Source organism: Octopus sinensis, linkage group LG29, assembly GCF_006345805.1.
Source record: "Octopus sinensis linkage group LG29, ASM634580v1, whole genome shotgun sequence".
Lineage (NCBI taxonomy): Eukaryota > Metazoa > Mollusca > Cephalopoda > Octopoda > Octopodidae > Octopus > Octopus sinensis.
Window position 1 is genome coordinate 8544117 of NC_043025.1, and position 13729 is coordinate 8557845.

General features: G+C 42.1%; 1 protein-coding gene across 1 annotated transcript in view; it reads right to left on the minus strand.

Moving 5' to 3' along the window:
* The window catches only part of LOC115226010 (C2 domain-containing protein 3-like), a 163433-nt gene that overhangs the window by 59834 nt on the left and 89870 nt on the right, over positions 1 to 13729 (minus strand). The window contains exons 28-31 of the mRNA XM_036514798.1: positions 13221 to 13346; positions 10601 to 10654; positions 5484 to 5570; positions 659 to 760 (exon numbers count right to left, since the gene is read on the minus strand). Of these exons, the coding sequence (XP_036370691.1) occupies positions 659 to 760; positions 5484 to 5570; positions 10601 to 10654; positions 13221 to 13346 (369 nt within the window). The remainder of the gene's footprint in view (positions 1 to 658; positions 761 to 5483; positions 5571 to 10600; positions 10655 to 13220; positions 13347 to 13729) is intronic.

Below are 13729 nucleotides of genomic sequence, written 5' to 3' on the forward strand. Positions count from 1 at the left end.
ACATACAACCACATACCAGAAAATAACTACACACACATGCACACAAACACACAGTCACAAACCTGCACACACAAGCACAGCCACACAACCACACGGAGACAGATACACAAATACGCAACCACACCCAATCACAGCCACACCTAAACAGTCACGCACACACACACACACATGCAACCCTACATAAACACAGTCACATACACAACGACACAGCCGCAAACACACAACCCTACATAAACACACACAAGCATATAACCACATACAACCACACACACAGTCACATGCAGCCACAAACCTGCACACACAAACACACAGCCGCATGCAACCATACACAGACACATAACCACATGTAAATGCAGTCACACACACACACACACAGCCACAAACAGACAGACAGTCACAGACAACACACAAACACACCTGTACACACAAACACACCTGTACACACAAACACACCTGTACACACAAACACACCTGTACACACAAACACACCTGTACACACAAACACACCTGTACACACAAACACACCTGTACACACAAACACACCTGTACACACAAACACACCTGTACACACAAACACACCTGTACACACACACAGAAGCAAACACAGAATTAAAAATGGAGAAGGCATTCGAAGAAATTGATGGAGATGTCTACTGACCTGGTCGATAAAAGAGAATCTAGCCTTTAGGTAGAGGTTGACCCCTACCTTGGCAGGGTGCAGCATATCGGGGTTCTGCAGGGCACACATCTCTGCAGCGGACTGTAATGAACAAAAGAGAAGAAGGTGAGGTCACGAAAAATATATTAATGGCTATGTGAAAGGTTGGAAGCTGGCAGAATCATTAGCTTGCTGGGTAAAATGCCTAGCAGTATTTTGTCCCTCCTGACACTCACCATCATCATCATCATCATCTAACGTCCGTTGTCCACAATGGCATGGAATAGATGGTTTGACCAGGGCTGGTAAGCTCGAAGGCTGCACCAGATTCCAGTCTGATTTGGCATGGTTTCTAAAGCTGGATGCCCTTCCTAATGCCAACCCCTCTGAGTGGGTGCTTTTACATGCCACTGGCACGTGAGCCAGTTGTGTGACACCGGTACCTGCCACAACAAAGGCGACGAGCTGGCAGAAACGTTAGAGCGCCGGACGAAATGCTTAGTGGTATTTCGTCTGCCGTTACGTTCTGAGTTCAAATTCTGCTGAGGTCGACTTTGCCTTTCATCCTTTCGGGGTCGATTAAATAAGTACCAGTTTCGCACTGGCGTCGATGTAATCGACTTAATCCCTATGTCTGTCCTTGTTTGTACCCTCTATGTTTAGCCCCTTGTGGGCAATAAAGAAATAGGTATCTGCCACAACTACGATTTCACTTGGCTTGATGGGTCTTCTTCTCAAGCATAGCATACGGCCAAAGGTTTTCGGTCACTTGTCATTGCCTCCATGAGGCCTAACGCTCAAAAGGTGCTTTTTCCAGAGACACTGGCATTGGCTACAAGGTCGATGTTACCTCTTGTCCTTTCAGGGTCAATAAAATAAGTACCAGTCGAAAACTGGGGTCAATGTAATCAGGTCATGTCGAGGCAGTGTAGCAGAGTAGGTTCATCAAAACAGTATGATCTCCAGCTCACAGCTTCCACATCAGACTGTGGTTGGATGGAGAGAAAATGCTGAGGGCCTCATCCTCTGATGGACTGAACATGGGCAATCCAATCCAATCCAATCCAATATGAAAGGGAAATAGGGAAAAACAGGGAAACAAAAACAAGGATGTACATGTGACACAAGGGGTGATATTCTGATATTATACTCTTTGTTTCAGTCACTGGACTGTGGCCATGCTGGGGCACCACCTTGAAGGGTATAGTCGAAGAAACTGACTTCCAGTACCTATTTTTTTAAAAGTCTGGTACTTATTCTAATTTCTTTATTGCCCACAAGGGGGCTAAACACAGAGGGGACAAACAAGGACAGACAAAGGGATTAAGTCGATTTCATCGGTCCCCAGTGCATAACTGGTACTTAATTTATCGCCCCCGAAAGGATGAAAGGCAAAGTCGACCTCGGTGGAATTTGACTCAGAACGTAACGACAGACGAAATACCTATTTCTTTACTACCCACAAGGGGCTAAACACAGAGAGGACAAACAAGGACAGACAAACGGATTAAGTCGATTACATCGACCCCAGTGCGTAACTGGTACTTAATTTATCGCCCCCGAAAGGATGAAAGGCAAAGTTGACCTCGGCGGAATTTGAACTCAGAACGTAATGGCAGACGAAATACCGCTAAGCACTTCGCCCAGCATGCTAACACCTCTGCCAGCTTGCCGCCTTATTCTATCACTCACTTTTACAGAACTGCTAGATTATGGGGATGTAAACAAACCAACAGCAGTTGTTGAGGTGGGAGAGGAGACAGATACAAACAGAAAGTCAGACACACATACATACATATGTGAAGTGCATTATGAATGTGAGTATATGTATATATCATCATCATCAACATCATTTAGCGTCTGCTTTCCATGCTAGCATAGGTTGGACGGTTACAACTGGGGTCTGTGAAGCCAGAAGGCTGCACCAAGCCCAGTCTGATCTGGCAGTGTTTCTACAGCTGGATGCCCTTCCTAACGCCAACCACTCCGTGAGTGTAGTGGGTGCTTTTTACGTGCCACCCGCACAGGTGCCAGACGGGGCTGGCAAACGGCCACGGACGGATGGTGCTTTTTACGTGCCACCAGCACGGGGGCCAGGCGAGGCTGGCAACGGCCACGATCAGATGGTGCTTTTTATGAGCCACCGGCACGGGGGCCAGGCGAGGCTGGCAATGGCCACGAATGGATGGTGCTTTTTATGTGCCACCAGCACGGAGGCCAGTCGAGGCGGCACTGGCAATGGCCACGATCAGAAGGTTCTCTTATGTGCCACCGGCACTGGTATCACAGCTGCAATTTCCATTGATGTTGATCGACTTCGATTTTGGTTCTGCTTTCTGATATATATATATATATATATTCCGGCCTTTAGGCTTTTCCTTCATACACATCAGGTCAATTTGATTTGTTCTCAGTACAGACACGTGTTGTTTGTATTCCTAATTGTGTATTCTCTGTTTCTTTTGTTTCTTTGTTTTTTTGTCTTTGTTGCCATACACATTTGCTAGCTTTCTTACAAAGGGGTCTAATGCTCTTAGCTTAAATTTTTGCGGGGGCAACCAGATCAAATCATGTTAAATGTAACTGCCCGAAATGGTCATGACTTCTGGTACTTGACTGATGAAAAAAAAAGCCAAGAATGTCCCATCATTTTTTGCCTGTCCTTCTAATTGTTGTATCTCTTGTCTGCCTTTGTATCGTCTATCTGTCTGAAAACTTTAATCCCCTGTATTGTAGTTTTGTTCCATTTTTATATTTACACACACACACACATATATCTGTAAAATAATATGTGACAATTATTCGGTAGCCAAGATAAAACTCTGAGTTTTGGATGCCGAGGTGGAAATCCACAACACGATCTCTTCGGTTATCTGGCCGTCTGAAAAACTCAGAGTTTATCTTGGCTACCGAATAATTGTCACATATTATTTTACAGATAAATTTCCTATATTTACATAACATTGAGGTCTCTTTCTTTCTTTTGTTATCTTACCGTTTTTACCTATATATCTCTATATATATATATATATATCACCCTAGGATTTTTGGAAAACTCATATGTGTTTTGGCTGATGAATACGAGACACTTGTATTTGCTGCAATATTTGCAGCTTTTAATAAAGCTGTTCTTCGTATGAAACAATTGTACTGAACAACTAATCCATTCTTGTTGCTTTTTTCTTGTTTATAATCACCCCACATTATTTTATGGTTAATACCATAAAGAATTCTGGTGCATCTAAGTTAAGTACCATATTCATGTGAATTCATTGGAACACACTTGAATCTTAATTGTTTTACTGAATATATATATATATATATATATATATATATATATATATATATATATATCTGTGTGTGTGTATATGTATTCTTTTACTTGTTTCAGTCATCTGACTGCAGCCATGCTGAAGCACTATCATAAAGGGTTTTGGGGTTTTTAGTTGAAGAAATCAACCCCATCTCTTTTGCTAAACCATTAGGTTATGGAGAAATAAACATCAACACTGGTTGTCAAGCAGTGATGGGAGGACAAACACAGACAGACACACACATAAATATATATATATACTAGCTGTATCGCCCGGCGTTGCTCGGGTTTGTAAGGGAAATAACTATGTAAGCATTTTTAGAGATGTAAAGTATAATAGCCATCTCAATATGGCTAACCACAAAGTGGTGTTACTGTAGCTTTTTACGTTCTGAGATTTAATAATAAATTTTTAGAGAGTTACTTCCCTTATATAATAGCAAAAAAATGCATTAAAAATGGGAAAAAATGATGGTAAATTTTTTTTTAAATCGTAGACTCATCGTAGACGTGCGCTAATACCCAGAAGGCCTCGATATGAATCATGACTATAAGATACCCGCTTTTGGTTACACTGCACCGCAAAATGTGGGAGTAGTTAGGAATCTAAATCGTAGGAGACAGACAAACAACTTGACTTTTATATATAAAGATATATGTGTTGTTGGTATCCTTTTGTCTTGGGAGACAATGGAGTTGCGCATAAACTAATCCAGTCTGGTTTTTACATTTCATGTCCTCTCCAGTTTTGCGCAGGTCTGGGCTAGATGTAAGGAAATCCTGGTTAGCCCAATCGTCAGGATTCCTCACTCGACCTTGCTGACGTAGTCCAAAGGAGTGCAGAGCATTACATTTGGCACCAGCTTGGGAGTTGCCGAAAGAGTGTTGAGTCGAACACTAAACCACCTACGGGGCTCTGTCCGGGTACTGTCAGCTGGAGCCAGCTGAGCCCGGGACTCGTGTCAGGCAGGGTCGTCATTCCCTGAAGTAGTGAAGAAAATCGCTACCCACTACCTACACACACGCACACATACGACAGGCTTCTTTCAGTTTCCATCTACCAAATCCACTAACAGGACTTTGGTCAGCCTGAGGCTATTGCAGAAGATATTTGCCCAAAGTGCTGCACAGTGGGACTGAACCCGGAACCATGTGGTTGAGAAGCAAGTTTCTTACCGCACAGCCATGCCTGCCCCTATGTATGTACGTATGTATGTTTATGTATATTCATATGTACATATATATGTGTGTCTTTGTGTTTCTTTGGCTTCTACCACATGACAACCAGTGTTGGTTTGTTTAGTGGTTAGCTCAGTGGTTCAAACCAATAAGATATGTACCAGACTTTAAAAATATGTATTTTAAGTTGATTTGCTCAACTAAACCCTTTGACGCTGTGCTCCAGCATGGCCACAGATCAACGACTGAAACAAGTAAAAGAATAAAAGATTATTATTAGCTGCAATAACAAGGCAATAGAGAGAAGGAGAGAAAGAGGTTATAAAGTCTTACCTGAAGCCCACACGTGCGAAGGATACCAACACAGATGTAAGTAAAAGGGGATTCAGAGGTAGTGGTGATTGGTGGTTGATTGGTCAACTGGCAGGGGATTCAAAAGAACAAAATAAAGGAAACAGGTGTAAAGAATAAAGAATTAAGGAATTGTTTCTTTTTTTCATAACAAATTTACAAAAATTATGACACAATCCAAACCACCGTTAGCTATATATGTGTATGTGTATGTGTGTGTGTGCATGTGTACATATATATACATCATGATCATCGCTTAACATCTGATTTCCATGCTAGCATGGGTTGGATCTGGCAGTGTTTCTACAGCTGGATGCCCTTGCTAATGCCAACCACTCCGTGAGTGCAGTGGGTGCTTTTTATGTGCCACCGGCACAGGTGCCAGGCGAGGCTGGCAAACGTCCACGATCGGATGGTGCTTTTTATGTGCCACTGGCACGGAGGCCAGGTGAGGCTGGCAAACGGCCACGATCGGATGATGCTTTTTACATGCCACCGGCACGGAAGCCAATCAGGGCGGCACTGGCACGTCCGTTTTCCATGCTAGCATGGGTTGGATGGTTCAACCATGGTCTGGAAAGCCAGGAGGCTGCACCAGGCTCCTGTCTGATATGGCAGTGTTTCTACAGCTGAATTGCCAGAGGAGGCTGGCAAACGGCCACGATAAGTTGGTGCTTTTTACGTGTCATATATATAACTGTGAATTTTATTCTCCTATCTGTATTCCTCTATCTACTTTTACCCTTTTTTCTTCTCTTTTATTACTTCTGAACTGTGAACTTCCATCTAGAACTTTCATACATACTCACCTTGTCTCTGATGATGGAACACCCAGTGTACAGACATGTTAGCCTATCACTCGGGATATCCCAGAAACAGCTGTAAGACTTCAAATTCACCTTACCCTAATTAAATTATTCTAAATGACTTGAGATACTCATCCTGCCTTGGTTTTTGTTGTCCATTTTCCTCTAATATAATATATACCTGCTAACACAGAAGCCTAATATGGACACTTACTTGTACTTGTGGCGACATTCACCCTGGGCGGGCTGAGTCGGCTTCTTCTTTGGAAGAAGTTTCATGGGAATATGTGGATTTCACAAGTGGTCCCCAACAATCCTGCATGTAGGGACATCCTGTTTGCCACAGATTGTCCGCAGATGCAGGGACAGAATGACCGAGGAGCCGCCGGTTGCCGAAACAGACACTCCGAGGATTTTCACCAGGTTGTGGCCCTAATACCACTCGGTGTCAGACCAATCCGTCTTGAGTGGCCCTACCAGGAACCGAAGTTCCCGACGGCATAGCTCTGACACTACCCGTTGCCAGCGTCCCCATCACGGTGAAGAGGGGATGGACTTTGGGGACACAAACAGACACTCCGAAGATTTTCACCAGAGCCCCGTCTGCCGGGTTGTGGCCCTAATACCACTCGGTGTCAGACCAATCCGCCTTGGGTGGCCCTACCAGGAACCGAAGTTCCTGATGGCATAGCTCTGACACTACCCGTTGCCAGCGTCCCCACCACGGTGAAGAGGGGATAGACTTTGGGGTACCTTACCCTGAATATGGATCCCTAGCTCCAGCTTCAGCTGTGAACTTGGAACCTAAAGGATGACCAATCATAGCACTTACTTAGTGTACCTATTCATTTAGATCACCAGCGAACTAAACTCCTCATCTTCTTTATATATATCATCATCATTATCATCATCGTTGTCGTTAAATGTCCACTTTCCATGCTGGCATGGGTTGGATGGTTTGACTGAGGACTGGCAAGCCAAAAGGCTGCTCCAGGCTACACTTTGATCTGGCAAGGTTTCTACAGCTGGATGCCCTTCCTAACATCATCCACTCCAAGAGTGTTGTGGGTGCTTTTTATGTGCCACGGGCACAAGGGCCAGTCAGGCAGTACTGGTATTAATCACACTTGAATGGTGCATTTTACTTGCCACCAGAACGGGAGCCAGTCAAGCAGCACTGTCAACGACCCATGCTCAAATGGTGCTATTGGCACAGTAGCCAGTTAGGCGGCACTGGCAATGACTACACCTAATTGGTGCTTTTTATGTGCCACCAGCATGGGTGCCAGTCAGGCGGTACTGGCATCGGCCATGACAATGACTTCACTTGACTCACCAGGTCTTTGCAAGCACAGTTTATTACAAAATGATTGAAGGGTACTCTTAAATGGGTCGGTTGTGCTGCACTGGCATAGGCCATGGTTACAGTCTCACTTCGCTTGCCGGGTCTTCTCAAGCACAGCATATCTCCAAAGGTCATGGTCTCCAGTCGTTGCCTCCATGAGGCCCAACGTTCGACAGTCGTGCTTCACCACCTCATCCCAGATCTTCCTGGGTCTACCTCTTCCAGTTTCCGTCAACCACTAGGGTGTGACACTTTTTCACATAGCTGTCCTCATCCATTCTCACCACATGACCATACCAGTGCAGTCATCTCTCTTGCACACCACATTTGATGCTTCTCATGTCCAACTTTTCTCTCAGGACGCTTACACTCTGTCGTGTATGCACACTGACATTACCCATCCAGCAGAGCATACTAGCTTCATTTCTTGCAAGCTTACGCATGTCCTCAGCAATCACAGCCCATGTTTCACTGCCATGTAGCATGGCTGTTTGCACACATGCATCATACAGTCTACCTTTTACTCTGAGTGAGAGGCCCTTTGTCACTAGCAGAGATAGGAGCCCTCTGAACTTATATATACTCTTTACTCTTTTACTTGTTTCAGTCATTTGACTGCGGCCATGCTGGAGCACCGCCTTTAGTCGAGCAAATCGACCCCGGAACTTATTCTTTGTAAGCCCAGTACTTATTCTATCGGTCTCTTAAGCCAAACCGCTAAGTGACGGAGACGTAAACACACCAGCATCGGTTGTCAAGCAATGCTAGGGGGACAAACACAGACACACAAACACACACCTGCATACATATATATATATACATATATACGATGGGCTTCTTTCAGTTTCCATCTACCAAATCCACTCACAAGGCATTATTCGGCCCGGGGCTATAGCAGAAGACACTTGTCTAAGATGCCACACAGTGGGACTGAACCCGGAACCATGTGGTTGGTTAGCAAGCTACTTGCCACGCAGCCACTCCTGCGCCTATATATATATATATCTATATATACACACACACTAGACTACCCATGATCCATTGTGTCACTGGGAAAGTCTGAGTTTCCCAGGAACAGAGTTTTGTTTTGTGGATGTTTTTTTATCCAGGTTTCAAGAAATGTGACATCGGAATCATGTGTGAATGGCTCCTTTCCTCAGAAAAGGAAAGATTTGGCTATTTCTTGCATGCCCTGCTACCACATAACAGGTATTTGGGTCCTTTATCGCAAATAGCCATTATGTAGTAGCAGGGCATGCTAGAAATAGCAACCAAATCTTGGAGGTGAGCCATGTTGAATGCACTTGAAAAAACCTACAGAAAAAAATTACGAACAGGTCTTCTACGAAATATTTACCGTATTTTTAAAGTCATTTTCACTTTAAAATATTTTTTAAATATGTCCCAAAAATGTTTGTAATGGCATTCAATTGAAAATAATTGAACAAAATATAAAAATATTGTCTGTTTAAAGAAAGTTAAAATATAAATATTTACTGTACAAACAACTTACACTTTTGAAATCACATTCACTTAATAATATTTTTAAATGATTAAAATAGTGTTTAACAAAAGCAAAAGTCAGTGTCTAATCGAAAGATAAGGGTTTCTTCCTTTCAGGATTAAGATTATTTTCAGAATATTTTTCCATTATGCACCAGTTTCCATATTTATAACCTGAAAACCTCTATCTTAAAAACCACTTGTCCAATTCATGTGAAACTTGTTTTATTCAATTCATATTCACATTTCAGGGGCAACCTAATTCACAGTATTTTCCCATTATGCACCAGTTTGGCTGGGTAACATTGCAAGCAAGATTCAAGCTCACTTTTAATGGATTGTAGATATACATCTTTTATCTTTTACTTGTTTCAGTCATTAGACTGTGACTATGCGGGGGCACCACCTTGAAAAAGTTTTAAATAAACAAATCAACTCCAGCTATTTTACCAGTCTCTTTTGCTGAACCGTTAGGTTACAGGGATGTAAACACACCAACACCAGTCATCAAGTGGTGGTGATGGTGGGGACAAACACAGACACAAAGACACACTCATATGTGTATGTATATATATATATATGAAGCAGGCTTCTTTCAGATTCTGTCTACCAAATCCATTCACAAGGCTTTGGCTGTCCTGAGGTTAAGTAGAAGACACTTGCCCCAGGTGCAACACAGTGGGACCGAATCTGGAACCATGTGGTTGGGAGACAAGCTTCTTACCACGCAACCATACCTGCGCCTAGATATATTGGTGTGTGTGTGTTTATATATATATATATATATATATATATATATATATATATATATATAGAAACACTGCCAGATCAGACTGGGCCTGATGCAGCCTTCTGGCTTCACAGACCCCAGTTGAACCGTCCAACCCATGCTAGCATGGAAAGTAGACGCTAAATGATTGACTTCAACATTTAAGCCGTTTGATTGACTTCAACATTTAAGTTTAATTTGTCAAAATATTTTCGTCACTTTAAGACCGCGACCTGTTCACTGACAAAAATCTGTGCTATATCTCGGATTTTTGTCAGTGAACAGGTCGCGGTCTTAAAGCGACGAAAATATTTTGACAAATTAAACTTAAATGTTGAAGTGAATCGAACGGCTTTTGTGTGTTTCTTAAATGGCTTACAAACACCTTCCACGCTGCAATTGTTTTCGTTCCAGCACATCATCTCAGATCAAATCACTTGCTATGCAAGTACATCTCCCTATATATATATATACAACTCAAGACAAAAGCAACAACACGAGGACGTGTTACATGCAAAGTATTAGGGGACGCTCAGGGAGGGAAAGAAAGGTAGTTTTACATTTTGAGCAAAAGCTCTTCTTCAGAAACAGGAGACAGAGTAAAGTTCAAGAGAAATGGAAGACAGAGGAGAAAAACTGCCACAGACTGAAACAGATGAAAAGTAATAATTCTTACCTGTTTCACATGGGTTTTATACCTGATAACAACGTTCAGGTCTCCAGCGGTTACCTGAAAGTAAAAAACAACAATATTTGGAAACATAAAAAACAGCAACATCACCAACATTAAACAGGCTTCCATGCAGTCACTTAAATGACTAAAAATAGCAGCCAAATCACCCTTATAAAATACACCTTACTCTCCCAGAAAAGAAGGATATATTGATCAAAATGATCAGTCAGTCATTTGTGTCGCTATCTGGTATTTACAGAGAAGAGGGCTCAGATTTGATGCAAGGGTGACTGAGAAGGCATTCAGTAGTGATTATTGTGAGTTAATTCTGATGTCCAGGCAAGCTCTATAGATACTTTGGAGCAGAAGTTATCCAGAAGGCATTATCACCAATGACAGCAGCAGGATAGCACCTCAGCCCTTTATTCAATGATACAGCTGTTTCAATTCTTGAATTTTTCAGTGAAGCATAATCTACATTTTTATCGTTCTCTGGGGCAGCTCTGTTCACAATGATGCTAGTCATTACGGTGCATGCAGAACAGTAATTCCTTAGTTTCAAGACAAATTGGAATTAAAAGGTAAAGTTCTCCTGGTTTCTCTACTTGAAAGTGTATAAATGTGTTTGCGGTAAGTACCATATACTTCCTCTCAATAACATCAGAGGCTGGTATATATATTGTATGTGGTGGGGTCTGCTTTAGGGACACATGATATTCTAAATGTTAAGAATAAGAGAATTTCTGAAGTTACAAAATGGTTGTTGAGTTGGGAGCCATCTGTATTATATTTTAGGTTGTAGTGTACAACCAGCAAAAAAAGTATTATTCAGGCAAGAATAGCTGATCTTAATGTTATTAGTATTGAAGAGTGTGTTGTATTTATGTCTAAACGTGAAGTAGTGTTTTACTAGCGGTTAAATGCTGGTAGTTACAATTATTTCAAACAGTGGATTGAACCAGATTACTTTCTTCTTCCTGGTTCTGCTGCTCTGAAAAGAGCAATTCCTTGGCTATTAGTTTCTCACTTAAACCACTTCTTGCTAGCATCATTTTAATAGAGGGTGGCTCTGTTGAAAATGACCCTGTCCAAGAACATGTCTGAAACTTTCCTAATTATACTATCTTCCAGATTCTTAATTATGGAAGAGGGGTGACTGGAATTTTGGTGTGTGTAGTTTCATTCATCCTCATCATCATCATCGTTTAACGTCTGCTTTCCATGCTAGCATGGGTTGGACGGTTTGACTGAGGGCTGGCGAAGCAGATGGCTGCACCAGGCTCCAGTCTTGATCTGGCAGAGTTTCTACAGCTGGATCATTGCTTGGCATTATATAGGAATAGTTTTTGTCTGTGAGTACAATTAATGTAATATTTTAGAATTTATTATATCATGATCATGGTCATCATCATTATGCATGTGTGTGTGTGCACATGTTTAAAATTAAAATCTGAGGAGCATATGACAATTTGTATATATACTAGCACTATGACCCGGTGTTGCTGGGTCATAGTGCTAGTGCATGCACATACAGCTGCATGCGTGCGCACATACACGCGAGTACTGTCCAAATCTCCGACCAATCCCATACAGCTAGCTGGCATTCAATTGGCGTATCAAGTTTCGGGCATTTTGATTGGGTTTGGGATAGAAAATTCACAAAAAAGTCACTTCTATTGATTTTTTAATGGCTTTGCAGGGTGACTGGGGAAATGTAAAGATGTGCACGACCACCCTTGGACGGTTTTGAATATCCATAGAAAGTGCGAGCCCTCTAACTGAAAAATTGTGGATTTGTATAAAGGACACACACACACACATGCACACACAGACAGACATTTTGCTGTTTATATATATAGAGAGAGATATATGTGTATAGTGTATATATGTATGTGTGTGTATGTATGTGTGTGTGTGTATATGTATGTATGTATGTGTGTATGTAATGAAGTATCAACGTCAATCATTCTTTCATTTACACATGACTGAATGCATGAATGACCTTGATACACACACACACACACACACATACTTACATAGATATACACACAGGAGTGGCTGTGTGGTAAGTAGCTTGCTTACCAACCACATGGTTCCGGGTTCAGTCCCACTGCGTGGCATCTTGGGCAAGTGTCTTTTGCTATAGCCCCAGGCCGACCAATGCCTTGTGAGTGGATTTGGTAGAAGGAAACTGAAAGAAGCCTGTCGTATATATGTATATTTATATGTGTGTGTATGTTTGTGTGTCTGTGTTTGTTTACCTAGCATTGCTTGACAACCGATGCTGGTGTGTTTACGTCCCCGTCACTTAGCGGTTCGGCAAAAAGAGACCGATAGAATAAGTACTGGGCTTACAAAGAATAAGTCCCGGGGTCGATTTGCTCGACTAAAGGCAGTGCTCCAGCATGGCCGCAGTCAAATGACTGGAACAAGTAAAAATGAGAGTAAAGAGAAACACAACTATATATACACGTACAAACACAGAAATATATATACACATTCAAACACATACATACGTATACACACATACAGCAGTATATAGCAAATATATGAGTCAGTGCCAGGAATAGATTTGAGAAGGGGGGTGGCGAAGGGAAGATGCACGGAAAAGAAAAGCACTCACCGATTCACAGGTACTCGTTTGTGTATCAGTCGTTACCATGGTGAGGGGGAGTTTGAATTTCTGCGTCAAAGGTTCTTGCTTGTACATTGAAATCATTGCACACAGCTTCACTAGGGGCAACATTGCCTAGGAAAGAGAGGGAGACAGAAATGGAAAGAAATATACATATTTATTAAAGTGTAACTGAGTGTGTGTGTGTGTGTGTGTATATATATATATATATATATATATATATATATATATAAAGTTAATCCAAACAAGAAAACACAAAAAAAACACAGCAACGCAAGGACGTGGAACAAATATAGTATTATTGGATGCTCAGGAAAGAAGGAGGGTTTAACGTTTCGAGCGGAGCTCTTCGTCGGAAACAAAGGAGAAGGAAAGATCCAGAGAAGGGAAGACAGAGGAAAAAAAATTGCTGGCGGTGCACATATCCATTGCCAGTGGAGCGCTAAGAGTACCATACGAGTGAGATCGTTGCCAGAGCAACAAGCTGGCCTTCGTGC